Source organism: Pleuronectes platessa, chromosome 7 (assembly GCF_947347685.1).
Source record: "Pleuronectes platessa chromosome 7, fPlePla1.1, whole genome shotgun sequence".
NCBI lineage: Eukaryota > Metazoa > Chordata > Actinopteri > Pleuronectiformes > Pleuronectidae > Pleuronectes > Pleuronectes platessa.
Window position 1 is genome coordinate 28,729,781 of NC_070632.1, and position 18,769 is coordinate 28,748,549.

At 39.3% G+C, this 18,769-nt stretch overlaps 1 protein-coding gene across 2 annotated transcripts in view; it reads right to left on the bottom strand.

Moving 5' to 3' along the window:
• Positions 1 to 18,769, bottom strand: part of LOC128444185 (NT-3 growth factor receptor) — a 159,603-nt gene that overhangs the window by 51,000 nt on the left and 89,834 nt on the right. For both annotated transcript variants that reach the window (XM_053426507.1, XM_053426506.1), the window contains 4 exons: positions 18,585 to 18,768; positions 17,220 to 17,243; positions 15,512 to 15,558; positions 11,447 to 11,549 (listed from right to left, as the gene is read on the bottom strand). In XM_053426507.1, coding sequence (XP_053282482.1) covers positions 11,447 to 11,549; positions 15,512 to 15,558; positions 17,220 to 17,243; positions 18,585 to 18,768 — 358 coding nt within the window. The remainder of the gene's footprint in view (positions 1 to 11,446; positions 11,550 to 15,511; positions 15,559 to 17,219; positions 17,244 to 18,584; position 18,769) is intronic.

Below are 18,769 nucleotides of genomic sequence, written 5' to 3' on the forward strand. Positions count from 1 at the left end.
AAAGAAACTGCAAGATGATGCCTGTGCATCACTTTCAGGTAAGTCCATGTTTAATCATTGTTAAATACGGGAAATGGGCTGCTTGAGATTTTACTGTTAAACATTATGCATTTTACAAGAAGGCCTAACTGACGCCAGCTAGATGTTACTTTACTTTACATTCTATTATGCTTTTATGTTGGATTAGATTTATCAAATAGTTGATAAATAAAGGGGGAGAGCACCTTTGCTGCTTGCTTTCAGTTTTAAATGTTTATAATTTTTTCGGTATAAGATTCTTTGGTTGAATATTTTGTCTCTTTCTATACTGATCCTATTTTGTCGTATTTCTAAATTAATGCAGGGTCTAGTCTGAGATATGTACAAGGAGAAGCACGTGACCAAGACGAAGATGCAGACGAGGAGCAACCGTCTTGCAGGTCTGTAGATTCCACAATACCAGCAGTTTAGGGACAGATCCGCAGAGAACCACCACCTCTGAAAGCACAAGTCCTGTCATTGAGAGTCCATCAGCAGGTGACAATGTAGAGACCTGTGTGCCCCTTCCAACTGATCCTGCTCTTTGGCCGCCACAAGTTTTAGACGCGGATCGTGTTGAAATAGTACGTAGAGGTCCATTTAAAATCCCATATCATTTAAATTTTCCAAGGGGACTAGATGGCGGGGCGTTTCATAGTAGCCTACAATTCAAAACACTCTCAAATAGAGAGAAAATCATGAGAAGTTGGCTTGTTTACTCCCAGCAAAGCAATGCTGTGTTCTGTTTTGCGTGTAAGCTTTTCAGTTTGAAACCTATATAGCTGACTGCAGATGAGGGCTACAGTGACTGGTCCAACATAAACAGTAGATTGAAGAGTCATGAATGTAGCTCAGACCATGCCAAGTGCATGTTTAAATGGAGAGAACTGGACATGCGTTTACAGGAAAATAGGACAATAGACCACCAGGAACTGACATTCCTGGAGACAGAAAAAAGAAGATGGCGAGATGTTCTCAAACGCTTACTTAAAATAACCTCTTGCCCCAAGGAATTTGCCATTTAGAGGCTCTTCACAGTGTCTGTATGAGCCAGACAATGGCAACTTCTTAAAGGAAGTGGAGCTTTTAGGCAGTTTTGATGCTAAAATGTTAAACTGGCAGAAACAAACATTTTTTTCTCGGAGGGGGGGGGGGGGCATCATAAAGGAGTTATGCTTAGGGCACCAAAATGGTTAGCAGCGGCACTGGCTTTATCCCTCTGATGTTGATTGATAAAGACATGCAGGGTGTAAACACATTTTACACCCTCTTCTATCCACGTCTTGTGGTCTGGTTTGGAGATTGGTTTGCTGCTCAGGGCTTTAGTGGTGGGGGTTTATAGAGGGGGATGTCACAGGGACTGAAAGCAAAGAAGTGGCATGTAAACAAGAGTAAACAACACGCAAGAAATATTATACTGCCTAGATGGTTCTGGCCATCACAGCGTTATGACTGCATCCCTTACTGACTGATTGGTCTGGAAACAGTACTCAGTTTGCAAATTCAAAGAATTTTGTTTGTGTGAGGATGTTTGTGAAGGTAGTGAATAACTAGCTGTAAAATAATAAGATTTCTGCAACCCCCCTCACATTACTGCATGGTTTGGTTAACAAATGAATTACTCTAATTCCAATACAAACTAATTGAATAAGGGAGGTGTACTTGCCTATATTTGATTGGCGTGTACTTTGACTTGCAAGACAATTGAGTTTCTGTGCTCTCTGTGCTGGCAGTCAAAATGGCTTTAATAACTTAGGTGCAGCAAACATTGTCTGCAGCAAACATTGCCTGCTCCAAGCAATGGTGAACAGAGCAACATGCTTAACATCATGGAAAAGCAAAATGACATCACTGCATTAATGGTTCAACAACAGTCTCTCTCTTTAATGCCCAAGAAGGAGATTCGTCGTTTTGATGGTGACCCACTTCAATTTCAAACATTCATAAAATCCTTTGAACACAACATCGAAAGCAAGAACCCAAACCCCACAGATTGTCTTTATTATCTGGAACAATATACCGAAGCACAACCAAGAGAAATGGTGAGGAGCTGCCTTCATATGACCGCAGATAGAGGATTCAGGAAGGCAAAATCCTTACTGCAGGAGCACTTTGGCAACGAGCATAAAATTGCTACAGCCTACATGGAGAAGGCTCTTTCATGGTCATCAATTAAACCAGATGACACAAAAACACTACAAGCATACACTCTGTTTCTAAGAGGATGTTGCAATGCCATGGAAGATGTCAACAACATGCAAGAGCTCAACATGTCTGCTAACCTGCTAATTATAATTAAGAAGCTGCCATATCGACTGAGGGATAAATGGAGATCTGTGGCATGTGATTTTCAGGAAAGGTACAACCAAAGAGCTACCTTCAGGGATCTGGTAAATTACCTTGAAAAACAGGTGAGGATTGCAACTGATCCAGTATTTGGAGACATCAGAGACACTCCCACACCAAGCAAGGATGGAAGAGGTTTTATGTCAAAACCACCTCATCCAAAAATCAAAGGAAGTACATTTGCAACCACTGTGACAGTTGCTCATGAGAAAAATGGAAATGGACCTAGGAAAATGGAGAGTTGGCCGGCTGTAAAAAGGTGTTTGTTCTGTGGAGGTGGACATGCTTTGGAGGTGTGTTTCCTATTGGAAAAGAAAGCACATCATGAGAAAATCACTTTCCTTAAAGAAAATGGAGCCTGCTTTGGTTGTCTGCAGAAAGGACACATGAGCAAGGACTGCAGGAAGCGACTCAGCTGCAACATATGCAATTTGAAGCATCCTCAGATGCTGCATATCCACCAAAGAAGATTTGAAATGGACAAACATCAAGCTCAAACAAAGGAAGAAGCTGACATCAGAGCCATAGCCTCGGTACAGACAAGTGGTCTTACTGGGGCCGGTGAAGACAATTGCAAACTCTCCATAGTGCCTGTGAAAGTAAAGGCCAAGAAGGGGAATACAACAGTGCATACATATGCATTCCTTGACCCGGGAAGCACTGCGTCATTTTGCACATTGGGGCTAATGAATAAGCTCAATCTCCAGGGAAGAAAATCAAATATTCTTCTGAGAACAATGGGTCAAAGGAAGGTCGTTGAAACCAGCATTGTTTCAGGCCTAGAGGTTACAGGACTTCATGGCACTGATTTCTGTGATCTCCCATGTGTGTACACTCAGAAGACTATGCCTGTGCACAAAGGGAACATCCCACATCAAAATGACATCAATCAGTGGCATCATTTAAAGAATATTCACTTACCTGAACTGGACTGTGAGATTGAGTTGCTGATTGGCTCCGATGTACCAAAGGCTCTGGAACCACTTCAAGTCATCAGGAGTGTGGGAGATGGACCATATGCCGTCAAAACAATGCTCGGCTGGACAGTTAACGGACCTCTGGGAGGAAAAGGTGATTATGCTCAGGAGCAGTCAGAAATCAGTGTTAACAGGATATCAGTTGTTACACTTGATGAGCAATGGGAGCAGCAGTTCAAGATTGACTTTCCTGAGTGTGTCAAAGATGACCAAGAACCTTCAAAAGAAGATCAGCAGTTCTTGGATTTGGTATCAACATCTGCAAAGCTAGTTAATGGACATTACTGCTTTGGTTTACCATTGAAGGACAGGGAAATCTGCTTGCCTGACAATAAGAACTGCGCTGAACAGAGGACACTAAACTTAAAAGGGCGTTTCCAGAGAGATCCATGCTATCACTTGGAGTACACCAACTTCATGTCTGACATGATATCCAAGGGCTATGCAGAGGAAGTAACAGAAGGAATCTTGGAACGTAGTGATGGCAGAAAATGGTATCTACCACACCATGGAGTTTTGCATCCACAAAAGAAAAAACTTAGAGTGGTGTTCGACTGTGGAGCAACATATCAGGGAGTTTCACTGAACTCTCAGCTCTTACAGTGACCAGACCTCACCAGCACCTTGATTGGAGTCATAGCTAGATTCCGTAAAGAACCTGTTGTCATCGCTGCGGATATCGAAGCAATGTTCCTCCAAGTACAAGTACCAAATGAAGATCGGGACCTGCTACGGTTCGTCTGGTGGCCTGATGGAGATTACAGTCAGAACATGGTGGAATACAGAATGACGGTGCATTTATTTGGAGCAACATCATCTCCAAGTTGTGCAAATTTTGCCCTGAGAAAATGTGCTGAAGACAACACTGGCCAGTTCAGCCCACAAGCTATCAACACCATCTTGAACAACTTTTATGTGGATGACTGCCTCGCTTCAGCAACTTCAGAAGAGGACGCAATAGCTCTTTATCACGAGTTAAGAGCCATTTGCTTCAAGGGAGGCTTTGTACTCACCAAGTGGATAAGCAATAGTCGTCATGTATTGGCTGCCATACCTGAAACGGAAAGATTAAAAGAAATGAAGGATCTGGATTTGGACCATGACAAACTGAGAGGATGTTAGGTGTACAATGGTGTGTTCAGTCTGACGTCTTCAAGTTCAAAAGCATCCTCAAAGACAGACCACTCACAAGACGGGGGATTTTGTCGACTGTCAGTTCTGTATATGATCCCCTTGGAATGTTGGCACCAGTAGTCCTGACTGCAAAAAGGATCCTACAGGAATTGTGTCGGGAAAAGACTGGTTGGGATGATGTGATACCAGACTCTATTGTGAAAGAATGGATGAGCTGGATTCAGGAACTCCATAACCTGGAAGACTTCAAAGTCAACAGATGCTTCAAACCTACAAACTTCGGAGCGGTAACATCTGCCCAGCTACACCATTTTGCTGATGCATGTCAGGATGGTTATGGAACTGTGAGTTATTTGTTAATGCATAACAACCATGGCCAAACGCATTGTGCATTTGTGATGGGAAAGGCCAGAGTGGCTCCTTTGAAGCCAGTCACTATCCCTCGCATGGAGTTGACTGCTGCTACCATGGCGAGCAGAATGGACACAATATTGAGGAAAGAGCTGCAGATGGAACTAGCAGAATCTACATTTTGGACTGATAGCACCTCTGTGCTCAAGTACATAAAGAACAGGACCATACGATTTCGAACATTCGTGGCTAACAGAGTGACTGAAATTGCCAAAGCCTCAGATGAACATCAGTGGAGGTACGTCAACACAAATGACAATCCAGCAGACATGGCTTCCAGAGGATTGAAAGTCAAAGCTTTCCTAAAGAAGAAAATGTGGGTGTACGGACCTCCGTTTCTTCATGGTCCTCAGGAAGAGTGGCCTCAGAACCCTGATGGATTGGATGCAATTTCACCGAAGGACTCTGAAGTCAAGAGCATAACCGTAAATGCTGCTCAAATAAGACCTGAAGCAGTGGATCCAACAACCAACTTCATCCATTACTTCTCATCCTGGAATCAGTTGAAAAGGGCAGTAGCATGGATGCTCAGAATCAAAGGAGTGCTTCTGCAACGAATCAGGAAGAGGAAAACAGCAAGCGGTGTTCTCTCTTTGCAAGGAAATCTTGACACTCAGGAAATCCGTCTCACAATCGGCGAATTGGAGAGTGCAGAGATGGAGATAATCCGCTTCTGCCAAAAGAAGAGATTTGGAGATGAAATCTCAAATCTGAAAAAGGGAATGAATGTTAAAAGGACAAGCCACATTCATAAATTCAACCCCATTCTGGACAAAGATGTGTTAAGAGTTGGTGGTCGCCTAAGCAGAGCAGCAATGCCAGAAGAAATGAAACATCCTGTCATTCTGGCCAAAGACTTTCACATTGCTGACCTCCTTTTACGACATATTCATGGGGAGGTGGGACATGGTGGTCGCAACCATATGCTATCCAGACTGCGTCAGAAATATTGGATTCCTGGTGCCACAGTATTGATCAGGAAAATCCTGTCTAAATGTGTTGTCTGTCGGCGTATAAATGCTATTCCTGGACAACAGCAGATGGCTGATCTACCCCTGGATAGAGTCTCTCCAGATGAACCACCATTCACAAACGTTGGAGTCGATTACTTTGGACCCTTTGGAGTGAAGCGTGGCAGAAGTGTCGTGAAGCGATATGGTGTTATTTTCACCTGTTTGGCTACAAGAGCAATTCACCTTGAAATGGCCTCATCGCTTGACACAGACTCTTTCATCCATGCCCTTCGGTGCTTCATAGCCAGACGAGGCCAAGTAAAGGAACTACGATCAGACAATGGAACCAATTTTGTGGGAGCACAGCGCGAGTTGAAGGAAGCTATTGAAGGATGGAATCAAGGTCAGATCCATGACATACTGCTTCAAAAGGGAATAAACTGGATATTCAATCCCCCTGCTGGCTCACACCATGGAGGTGTGTAAGAAAGATTAATCAGATCAGTGCGGAAGGTTCTCAACTCAACACTAAATGTGCAAAGTCTGGATGAGGAGGGACTCCACACAGTCTTATGTGAAGCCGAAGCTATTCTCAACAGTCGTCCAATCACAAAGGCTTCTACAGATCCCAACGACCTTGAAGCACTCACACCAAATCACCTTCTGCTTCTCAAAAGCACGCCATCCCTGCCACCAGGACAGTTTCAGAAGGAAGACCTATATGCTCGCCGCAGGTGGAGGCAAGTTCAATATATGTCTGACTTATTTTGGAAAAGGTGGATTAAGGAGTATCTTCCCCAACTGCAAGAACGACAGAAATGGTCCAACATAAGACGCAACTTCACACCAGGAGACATCGTCATCATTGTGGATGATTCAGCGCCTCGCAACTCCTGGTTGACTGGAAGGATTGTGGAGACCATTATGGACAAAAAGGGACTTGTACGTCAGCTTCGGATCAAGTCAAAGACCGGATTTCTGACCAGGCCCATCACCAAAGTCTGCCTACTACTGGAGGCAGCGGATCATTGACTGACGCAAACTGACTTTTGACCCCTTGACTTTGTTCCTGAACACTTGACTTTGATTAATCACTCTTTCCTTGGACAACGTATATCGGATTACAAATAATGAAGAAAGAAAATATATTTATATACTATGTTGATTGTTATGTCAAATTTGTAATTATTATTTGAAACATAATAATTAGGGGCCGGAATTGTAGGGGCCAAAATGCATATTTGGTCTGTTTGTTTATTGTTTATTTTGAAAGGTTAGTCACACTGTTTTGGATCATGTCATTTCCGTTTGATTGACACATGGGTGTGGCTTAATCTATATACCTGGGCAGTCAGATCAGCGGAGGGGGGGGAGAAAGGGGGTTAGTGGCGCACCTGATTATATTTTCTGTTTAGCGTCGTCGTCGTGGTCGTCGTCATCGTCAAACAACCATGTTTTCATTCATCAATTGTCATTCGGTCTACAGCAATAAAATTCTCAAACTATATTCATCACCGGACTTGGATTCATTGTACGACGCGTAACAACCTGGAGCCCACTTAAGCCTCTTAGCGGCCTTTTATAGGAAAACGGACGCTATACATTGATCCGAACAATACCTCAGGAACCATTTCCTGGACCTTGAGAGCTAGTTTAGGCAATGTCAATGTTATATTATTTGAATCTGGTCAATAAAATGTCATGTGCATAACTTTTGATGATCTTTTTTTGTATAAGACAATATGACTGTAACTCAACAGGTTAAATATATCTGACTAGGACGTAAAATATTACTACTAGGTCCTAGGTCTAACAACATGTAATCACATCTGCATATTTTCTGTGGATTTTTTTACCAACTCGTTTGTCAATTCTGCTCCTTCCATGATCGGATCTGAATGCTTATCTGTTGCCAAAAATTTACCAACTGATTTATCCTTTTGCCCGTTTTTACCCTGCCATCTGTGCCAGCAAGTCCTTCCTCCGACTCCAACAGTGGTTTCATTATGCCAGACATGTCAAACTCAAGGCCTGCGTGCCACTTCCAGCCCGTTGCACAATTATATCAGGCCCGCGATAAAATATCATATGTCTATCTTTATTGGCCCACAGGAAAATAGTTTGAAAAACATTAACATTGAACATTAATGTCGGGGCTTGCAGACACTTGGCATACACCATGCGAGCAGTTTGGAGGCATGTTGTGTTTTTTCTGTTGTTTTATTACCTCTGAAGTGTCGGTCACCATTGACTTCAATTGAAATTGATTCGGCTGCAACAAAGTTTACGCCTATGACTATGAATTATTTTGTGGACCCCAAAACTACACCCACACCTCCATCAGCATAGTTGTGGTTAGATAATAAAAGAATCTTCATTTTTTGGTGAACTATCCTTTTAACAGCACAAACTCAGTTGACATCTTCATCTTTGTCTTGTGTGTCACAGCTTTTTCACCGATAGATATTTGTTTTCTTTTATATTTTCTTTTTGCATCTGTTGCCTGTCAGAAGCTACTCCGAGCTCGACCTCCTACACCTGAAACAACCTTTCATCAACAGCACATAAACAAAATGTTATGGTATATTTTCAGATATTGTGTAAATCCAAAGACTTCAGTGGCCTTTTATTATATACACAAGTTCTACTTCTTTTAGCTCTAGTCTATGTACAAATGTACCCATAGAATTGGATGTGTCATGCACTTCCACTTAATCTCCAAAGGAGCGATTCAGTGAAGGCTCACAGAGAAAGAGACATGGAAAGCGAGACACAAGCAGCCAGACAGTTAGATCTCTTGTAGTCCTCTTTGGACATTAAAATAATCTTGGATATAAAAGCAGATTATAGTTGGAGAAAGATAACAATAGTCTTCTAAGGAGAAAACACACATCATTTTCTCTTCCAGCAGAGGAACAGAGTGTATGAAGGGGAGGATATATGGAGACTTAATGAAATCATGTCTTGAAGTCTTATTCTTGGCTCCATCCTCTTTTCAAAAGCATCCAGTTTGAGTGGCGTGGTGTACCAAGGTGGTGTTGTAAAGACACATATTTTATAATTGCTCTGTGGACCAGTGCATTTGATAGTTGTGTTACTGAGAGGAGCATTTCATAGACTAGACCTATGTGTGACAGTACTGCAGAATTAGGAGGATTGCTATTATATTGGGGAGCATACTTTTCTGCAAAGGAAACAAACCTACCTGTGCCCAAAGCAAACAAAAACAAATAACAATAAAATACTGCTTGTCTTCATTGCAGATCACTGTTGGTCAACACTGCATCCCTGACTGGTTCCTTCAGTAGATAAATACACCTAGAAACTGACCAGACATATTTTAAGGCTAACATGCCTCTTTCCTCAGATGGGCAAGTGCATTTGCTAATTACACAACTTGAATGCTGGACAGATTTTCATCAGTTGTGAAATAGGGCCCATTGAGTATATGTGCGACATTATCATATTAAGTCTTGGAACCATATCCAACCAATTAGCATAACATTTTAACAATTAATAATCTGTAAAAATCTGAGAATCTTGACCACTAAACATGTACTATGTAATACTTGTGCCACAAATAGGGAATAGAAAGTTGGAAAGATGTGTTACCAGCAGCATCATTTTTAGGTGGAACATATTGCAGCAACAACATCTGAAAATCAGTAAAGTACACAGTTGTACAACTTGAAATAAATTACACCCAGGGATAATCTCAGCACACACTCTACCTGTTCACCTCAATTTGATTGTCTGCTGCTACATTCTACATTTCTGCAGAATCCAGTCTTAGCGGGGGTTTTTCTGGAAATTCTGCTTTCTGAGACTGCTGCTCTCGTGTTTGGTAACCCCTTTAAAAAGGTGCTTAAGATCCTGAAAGCTTGTTCTTGACCATATACACATTTTTTCACCTTAAAACTTTCACTTTTACCAGGCTTGATATATACCATAAGGAGTTACATCCTCATTTTTAATTCAAAAGTTACATTTTCACATTTGTAATGTAGAAAATAATGCGTTGCTTTATTTTTCTATTTTTAACATTTAACATTTTATTACTTCTGATAACTTCAATAGCAATTGCCAAACAGAAAACAAAAAGCAGCAAATGTTACTTTCATATAAGGCTAGACCTAGTGGTATGAGAGTGTGAATGTGCAGCAAATTAATATAGTACTGTCTTGTAGAAAACAAGATAAACATAGTAAATCAGTATTCATCAGCCTTAGAGACTAATCTACTCTGATTGAAATAGCTCAGATAGGGCTTTACATCCACCAAGGTAAGGATTAACAAGTCAATGGGAAAAGAATGGGAAAAATGGGGCCCGAAAAGTCTACATTTGGAGCCTCTGGTACATTCTAATGCTACTTTTCCTTCACATACCGTGCGCTCGAGTATGGCATACTTACTGTTGTACCTGATTGTTGATGGAGAATTATTTAAAATAAAAACAGGAATTTGATAATTAAGAACAAACATCCACTTAGTTTCAGACAAAATTATTCAAAAATATATGATGTGGCCAAACATATTGATAATACCTAAATGCAGGAAAATCCATCAGGTAAAATTTACTTTATAAACAGGAAAATCGGATAAGAAAACTACATATAGCTTCTAGTGGAGTGAGATATGAGTCAGTATCTGTCTTCTCTCCTCCTCCCTCTGCTGCTGGATAGGGGGTCTGGATTGTCTCAGACAGAAGATACGTTTTTATGGGTTTAACAAATCTTGTCAAACCAACATAATTAGTAATACAGACACACAGCTTTTGTTACCTTAACTACTGTGTTGTATTGTAAAAAAAAGTCTCCTTCGCATTGCATTGGTTGAACAGGTGGATGATTACGTTCTTAACAAACCTTTTACTTCTCCCAGCTTAGATCGTGTGTGTGAGTACCTGAGCGCTACTTCATTTTTCTAGACCCCAGGGGGAGAATTCCTGTGCTAAATTCTGCTCAATCCTCTCTTAATCCCGATGATATCACATAGGGGTTTAATACGCCAAAGACTATAACATTCACATCACTTCCTGTGCGCATGTCAATAAATGTGGTTAAAACGATGAATCAATGTCTCTGATTTAAGTATAATATGTCGTTGATTTATTGAGTGACTGGTTTCTTGCCTGACTTTCACATCTTTCTGTGGCCATTAAATACCCTCTGGTCTCTCTTATTGTCTTGGGTTTAATTCTTAATTCACACACTGCTCATAAAAAACCTTTACGCATACATCAATTTTTTAGGGGCAAATGCAAGTGAAGTATCACACTGTAGAGCCCTGTATAAAGATATTGGTGAAGTTAATAGTTTGAGCCTTTCCGTCCACTAGCACTGGTATTCAGATTCAGAAATACTTTATTGATCCCATAAGGAAATTGTGTTAGTTACAATAGGTCCATGCAAGAGTAGCAATATAAGCATGTAAATATTTTAACAGAAAAACACAAATTAAATATGAAACATATATACAATATGTGCGTTCTATTTTCATGTATAGCACCATATCACACCTTTTAAGTTTTAGTCATGTCATAAACATTTGAGCCTGAATATTCAGAAAGTCTGTACAAAGGGATTAAGTGATATATTTGCTTCTTACCTTTCAATTCAAACTTGGAGCCTCGTCCACACTTGTTGATGAGGAAAAGGAGAACCACCAGCATCACACAGACAAACACTGCCAGGCCTACTGCTATTGAGACCTAGAATCACACAAATCATCACTTATTCATCTTCTATTCAGATAAAAGAAAGTTTGAGACAAAAATCTTGTTAAGTAGAGGAACATTTTTTGCAAAGCAACAACCTCAACAGGTGCTTTGGTGATACTGCGAATGTATTTAAATAGCTAAGTAAGTGGATTTGAACGTCATGTAAAATCCCATTTGATTAGGCAAAATTTATTAGCAACATAAATACTGTATTTATTAGCTACCGCTGATCAGCAGTCATGTTCAGTCATTTACGTGTATAATGGAATTTCTTTAATTTATAGTAGGGGAGAGCGGGGTAATGTGAGACATCGGGTAATGTGAGACACCTAGTATCTAGGCAACGGAACACATTTGTGGTCATGTGACCATTATGTTTTCAAGCACCTCCCATTCCCCCCTTGCCATGAAGGAGAAGTTGGTGTTGGTGCCATGGTAGTTATGTTTTTTCACAAAAATGTGTTTTTTGCATGTAAAAGTAAATGTTCTTGCTTTGAACTTAATCAACTGTTGTGTCAAGCAAATTGATTCAGGTAGAAAAACTTATATCATAAATGTTGGTGAACTTCCAACATATAAAACCATGTGATTGATGCTAGCTGAAGATTAGCCTGAATTGGTAAGAGATGTTGTTTTTTATAAATGGTGGCTATGGGGTAAATTGAGACAAATGCTGTGGGGTAAAGTGAGACATGAAGCACAAGTTAAGTTTAGTCTTAAACATATTTGAGTGTAATATTACATTACATATGTTTTATTTTTAATGTCATAAACATTGTAGAAAAGCCATCATGCCAAGAAACTACACCAGGAAGACAACCTGGGGCTAATCACCCCTCGCAGAGATGGAGAGTGCAGCCGCTGAGGTCATGCAAGGAAAGAAGTCCTTAAGAAAAGCTGGAAGGGATAGAAATATTGACAAGACAACCCTCAAAAGATTCATAAAGAACAAAGAGAAAGGGGAAGTAAAATCAGTAGCCTGGTGTGCAGTAGCTGAGGCAAAGAGAATATTCACAGATGAGATGGAGGAGGATCTGGCCAAACACTTGAAACAACTAGCTGACCAGTTCCATGGCATTGCTAAGTGCCGTGAACTGGCATTTGAATACGCAGAGAAAAAATGTCCCTGTCCCTGCCAAATGGACAGAGAAACAAAGTGCAGGTAAGCTAGAATGTGCAAGAGATCACATGAATCATAATAATCATAAATGTGTTTAATTGACCAATCCCCATGATTCTGTTACTAGTCCGATATTAGTTTTGGAATGTGTGGTTGTCAATCTAGCTGTCAGGACTTGAACTATTACAACATGTGTTGTTATGGTAGTTTTAATGTGGAAAAAGTAAGTGGATCACTTTACCCCCTTGATTTCTATGGTCTGTCTTACTTTACCCCAGCTTAGGGGTAAAGTGAGACCCAAGACCACTTTTTTAAAAACCATAATATTTTCACTGCCTTTGTCCTGACGACATTCTGATCATTTCCATTGCTAGGAAACATCCTGAATTAATGGGAAATGTGTAAATTTTACTGATATATCATTTTAGCTCGCCTGGAAGGGAGCAAATGTAAAAAAATGTCTCACATTACCCCGCTCTCCCCTATAGCTCTCTAAACTATAATTGGATTTAAGTGAAATTGTGATTTTGAATCTTAAGGGAACTGCTTGTGTTGAACAACACAAGTTTGGGAATTGTAATATTAAATTTAGTTCATTAGCCTTATCAGTCTTACTAATAGAATCAGCAAAAGGTAATTTTTTATTCTTGTATTCATAGGTAAGGTTTTTTGATTTGTCCCTATTGATATGATACAGGACTGATCACTTAGCCATGAGAGAAGATTTCAAAGAGATTCCAGAGGAAACCTTTTCCGCAACTGGATCGCGAAGCTACATTACTTGTTGCCTGCAGTAAGGAGGTTCTGAACTGAATGGCTTGGTAAATGGCTTTGTATTTATATAGCGCTTTTCTAGTCTTGATGACCACTCAAAGCGCTTTACAGTACAGTTCTAAATTCACCCATTCACACACACATTCGTAAAGTGCATCTATTCGCAGCACTTAGTTATTCTATGGGGGTTTCATTCGGGGGTTCAGCATCTTGCCCAAGGACACTTCGGCATGCAGATGGGTCAGACTGGGGATCGAACTGCCGACCTTCAGGTTGGAGGCCCACCACTCTACCCCTCAGCCACAGCCGCCCACACGCTGAACACCTATGTCTGGTTCTGCTAGAGGTTTCTTCCAGTTAATGAAGGAGTTTTTTCTCTCCACAGTCACCAAAGTGCAGCTCATTGTGGAAACTGTTTGGTTTCTCTATAATTTCTAAGGTTTTAACTTCCTATGCAAAGTGCATTGAGATAATGTATATTATGATTTGGCGCTACACAAATAAAATTGAATTGTATGTTGAGGTCCCACCTTCTTATATTCTGTTCAACCATTTATTATGTGCAGTTTACATTTATAATAGTGCCCTGTGTTTGTATTTCACTATAATTATCCATCCTCTTGGCTTCTGTCATTCATAAAGTCTTCTGAGTCTGGCCCTGATCCTAACAGATACCTTTGAAACACTATTCTTCATACTGTAGTTATAGGAAACACAGGTTCACTACAGTAGGAGACCAAAGACTTCAGATTGTTTTTTGTGAAAAGTTAATGACGACCACACTCACTGTCAGTTTTGTATCTATCCTAAATGCAGTCTTGAGCTAAGAAAAAAGACTTTAACTAAACTCTAAATATTGCAATCCAGCCAAAATCATTTATTGTCAATGTAGAGAGTAATTTAAAAATTACGTTTCATTAATATATTGCTGCTGTTGGTTGATAACATAATGATGCCCTTTTTTTGGTAAACATCAAACTACAGTTTGGACAGGAATCCTAAAACATTCTTGTCTCTTTAAACAAATAACTGCTTTAAAAAAAACTAAAATGGAAAGCGGGGCTCTGGACTATCCAAGCACTATGTTAATAGTACCTCAACTTTGTGCAACTTCAAAAGTTGCTGGACGTTGCTATAATTTTCGACTTCCACATTGTGCATATTGCAATTAGTGTTAAATGTTCCCTGCTGGGAATGAATAGTGTTAACTTTAGTTGATTCAGGAAATACATTTTCTTGTGGAACACTTTTTAAATAACATACTTTGGGCTTGAGGTATTTTAAGTTTTATAGTCCATGTTGAGTTGCAAGTCCAAAGTCTACAAATGTATGACTCAGTCTGACTCAAGTCCAAGTCATGTGACTAGAGACCATCTCATTGCCCCGCAATCTAAAGAAAAACAATGCCCCTTGTGTGGCATGACAGAAGGCAGAATCAAAACTTGATAACAAAACAAAAATATGCGATAGATAATTGAACAAACAGACACTAAAACATTATCTCTTCACAACCTCTGCTCAACATGTATCTGTCCTCAGTTAATTATACGAGTAACATCAAATTAATAACATCTCTTACAAGCTCTCAGGCTCACTAGCCACCAAAGAATGTCAGCAGACTGAAACAAATGGCTGAACTTGAACATAGGTGAAGAATATGTTAAAATAGAACTGAATAAAACACCTTAATTACCTTGAAAACCCCGTTTTGGGAGTCCCTCAACAACAAGCACCTCTTTAATATTATCTGACGTTTTTCATAAAGAGAAAAGATAACAATGCAATTATGCAACTTGGCCCCGACTTAATTATATTTAGTCTTGATTACAAACACAATCCTCAAGTCAGGCCTGGAGTTCATTTAAGTAGAATTTTACATTTAAGTAGAATTTTAAACAATATAATACAAATATTTTTAACTTAATTGAATTCAGATATTTTAAGTTGTTCAGTCCTTTCTCTGTATTGACTTTTGTTTATAGATATGTTACTTCACCTGGGTGACTAGGAAATTAGAGGAAAATAGGCAATACATTTCTTTAATGTTTCAGTCACTCACCCCAAACGTATCCTTCTCAGGCTTATGTGTCTCTGCAGTCGGGGTCACTGGTAGAAAAACACAAGTAGATACAGATTGTATGAATGAAAGAATGAATTAATGAATCAATGACTCAATCTATTTAATTTTTATAGCCCATCTTCACAAATTCCAATTTGTCTCACAAGGTTTGACATCCTCTGTCCCAAACAACCGCCTTAACAGAGAAAAAAATGCAGAAACCACAGGAAGAATCACAAGTGAGGGATCACTTAGGGATATAAGTGCAATAGATCTTGAGCGTAAATGAGCACATCTATAAAATAACGTGAATTAATGTTCAGTTTTCATGATCAAAGTCATTAAATTGTGATCCGTTATTACTGAATACTAAATAAATCCTATCGTGTAATGGACATTTAGTTTGTTCTATATCTGTTCACTACAGATGGAAACCACAAGGATTTCTGATCTAAAACTTGATCTCATTTGCTGGCTGTGGGTTATCACTCTACACCACCTCAAATGTTCTTTCTGTACTTCCTTTGTCTTTCTGCCAAGACAACTGCTGAATGGTTGAGCCATTTGCAAAGGTTTATATAAAAGACAGCATAGTCTCACCCAACTTATTGCATTTCCAGCACATAAGGATCATACAGTATTTATTTGTGTTAAGACTATAGCTTAACAGATCATTGAGCCTAATATGCATCTGATGCAGTGCTGACGTGCTTGGTTGGTCCTTCCGCTACCAGCAGCGAGGATTATTCCTCCCCAGTCCCTCTTAAATAAAGTTGATGCTTCTTCTTCACATCTTTCCTTGAACTCATGTCATTTCTATTAACGTCAAGAAATATCTGTTAAGAAATTGGATTATTTTTGTCTTTCGCAGCGTATATGACTTCACCAAAAGTTCTGGCTTGGCATATTCCATTTTTCTAAATTGTCTTGTTACCTTCATATACATGCATTCCAGAGTCCCTCCTAATGTTGTTTTTTTTCCATGTACGACCCTTGCTAGCATCATGAGACTTCGGATAATTGCTTGCCTCTTTTGTTTGTTTCTTGGAAATACTTATTGTGTATGATTAACTGAACTGTGAGGAAAGACAACAAAAAGTAGGAATGAAATAGAATTAAACTTAAGTTCAGTACAAGTACTTTAAAAACTGTACACTCCAGCAAATGTTTCTTTTCAGCATTTAGATCAAAATAGTTTGGCCTATTCATGTATTATCGACCATATGCAGAGCGATTTGGAGACTCAATACAAGGCACGTCTTACAGTTATGGCAAGACTACACTATAGAAGCTCCATGATAACCTATAACCATAATATTGACATAGTCCACAGACTTTAGATTCAAAGCCTGACAGTATATACTGCATATCAGTAAAGCTTGAAGGCCGGCTCATGTGTTTTGGAATCCAAAACATAGTTTGAGTGATTGATTATAATGTGTTTTTGTCCGGCACTTGAATTTACATTCACCTGACAGTTTTCCTCCTTTCCTGCCACTAAATATTTGACACTAAATGATGCCTTACATAACAGGCAGGTAAAATATATGTCAGTAGTCTTCATGTTCTATGATGATAATATTAAATAAAATGAATGTTTGGTGCCTTAAACATAATTTATAGAATGCCATGTTTAAGTGTTAACTCCTTGTTGACAATCCTGAGAATACAAATCTATCAACAAATATGACCAAAAAAAAACACTTACCATACTCATAATCTGTTTCTGGACCTGTGAAAAGAAAAGGAGCAGAGATACAGAAAAGAGAATGTAAGACAAACTGTAGCATGCAGAAAGGGATGTCAAAAACAAAATGGCTAGACGTTTTAAAGGGAGGGCATGTGTAAGACATTTTATAATAATAGTAATTCTTATTATTGTTATTAATCAGTGAAGGTTGTGTGTTGTCTCTAGACATTTCTTATTTGAGATTATGTGTTGGTACTTTAAACAATTTCTCAAATCAGGACAAGGGCTTGTTGTCCTAATTGTAGTTTGTATTTAAAAAAATGTCCGAACCTGAATTTGGAATCTTTTCTTGTGTTATCTGTTAAAAGCAGAAAATTTAAGGTATAAGGTGGAATCTACCTATGATTTTTGTATGATGTTTGGTAAGTTCGGAAAGTACTTTCATAACAAATGGTGTTATTGATTGTCTACAACAAGTTTAATGCCCACAATTGCTTTCACGCTTCCAAGCAAGATTGTGGTTTGGGTTTTTTAAACTTTACCTTAACTTTTTGTCTGTGGTATGCATTGGCATTTCTGCCAGACATAACTTACTGTGTTTGCTGTACCAATTCATGCTAAGATGTCAGGTCTGTTTGACCAGTCATGACCTACGGAACTACCTGCACAGCATTTGTTATTGTTCTGAGTATCTGTAAATAAAATTTTGTATTAGTGCCTAAGCTGGGCAAAATATTATTCTAGGGCTAGCACAAAAGTGACTATGATAATGGATGCACACAATTATGTTAAGTTCCAGTAGTTGATTAGAGCTGCATTGCAAACACTAGTATGTGTTTCGTAGATAAAGTTGGTGACTTCTTATTGGGTGAAATGAGGTGGTGAGGAGACACAAAAACAATTTTTTCTTCTCTTCTAAGTGAAATGCTTTATGGCCCAATGTTCAAACTGAATTAGATAAGAAAGATTGTAATAGGGTTCTTCTTCTTCTCAGTTCGGCGTGTGGCAACCAACAGCAAGGTGCATTATCGTCATCTACTGTATCTGCCTCCTCTTCCTTGCTCAGCCTGTACTGCACATTTTCCATTAACTCCTCTATTTTGCAGTAATTGCATAACCCTGTTGGATATCTGTTTATCAAGTGCAGGGTATTATTGAGTCTTGCAGCACCCCAAGAGTCATCAGAGGCAATGTTTTACAAACAAATTTGGGACAAAAGGTTGAACCAGCAAAGAAGAAGAAGTTGGTTGCCACCTGCCAATAAGCTGAACAAAGAAGATGATAAGAAGTGATAACTCAAGTACTGAATCATTTAATTTGAAGTAATCACGATTGATAAAATGTCTGTTGCCATCGTTGTTGGATACTAGTGTGCACACTTACCGTCAAAGGGCTTGTCAAGGAAATGCCCATACACAGTAAAGGTGGCTTCCCCCAGGTAATTGGTGGCTTCCAAAGTGTAGTTTCCATTGTTGTGGTGTGTTGGATTTTTAAAGTTTAGGCAGCCCTCTATATCGTCCTTGTAAATGTCCATATCAGGGCGCACATACTCAGTGTGGGAAATTTCC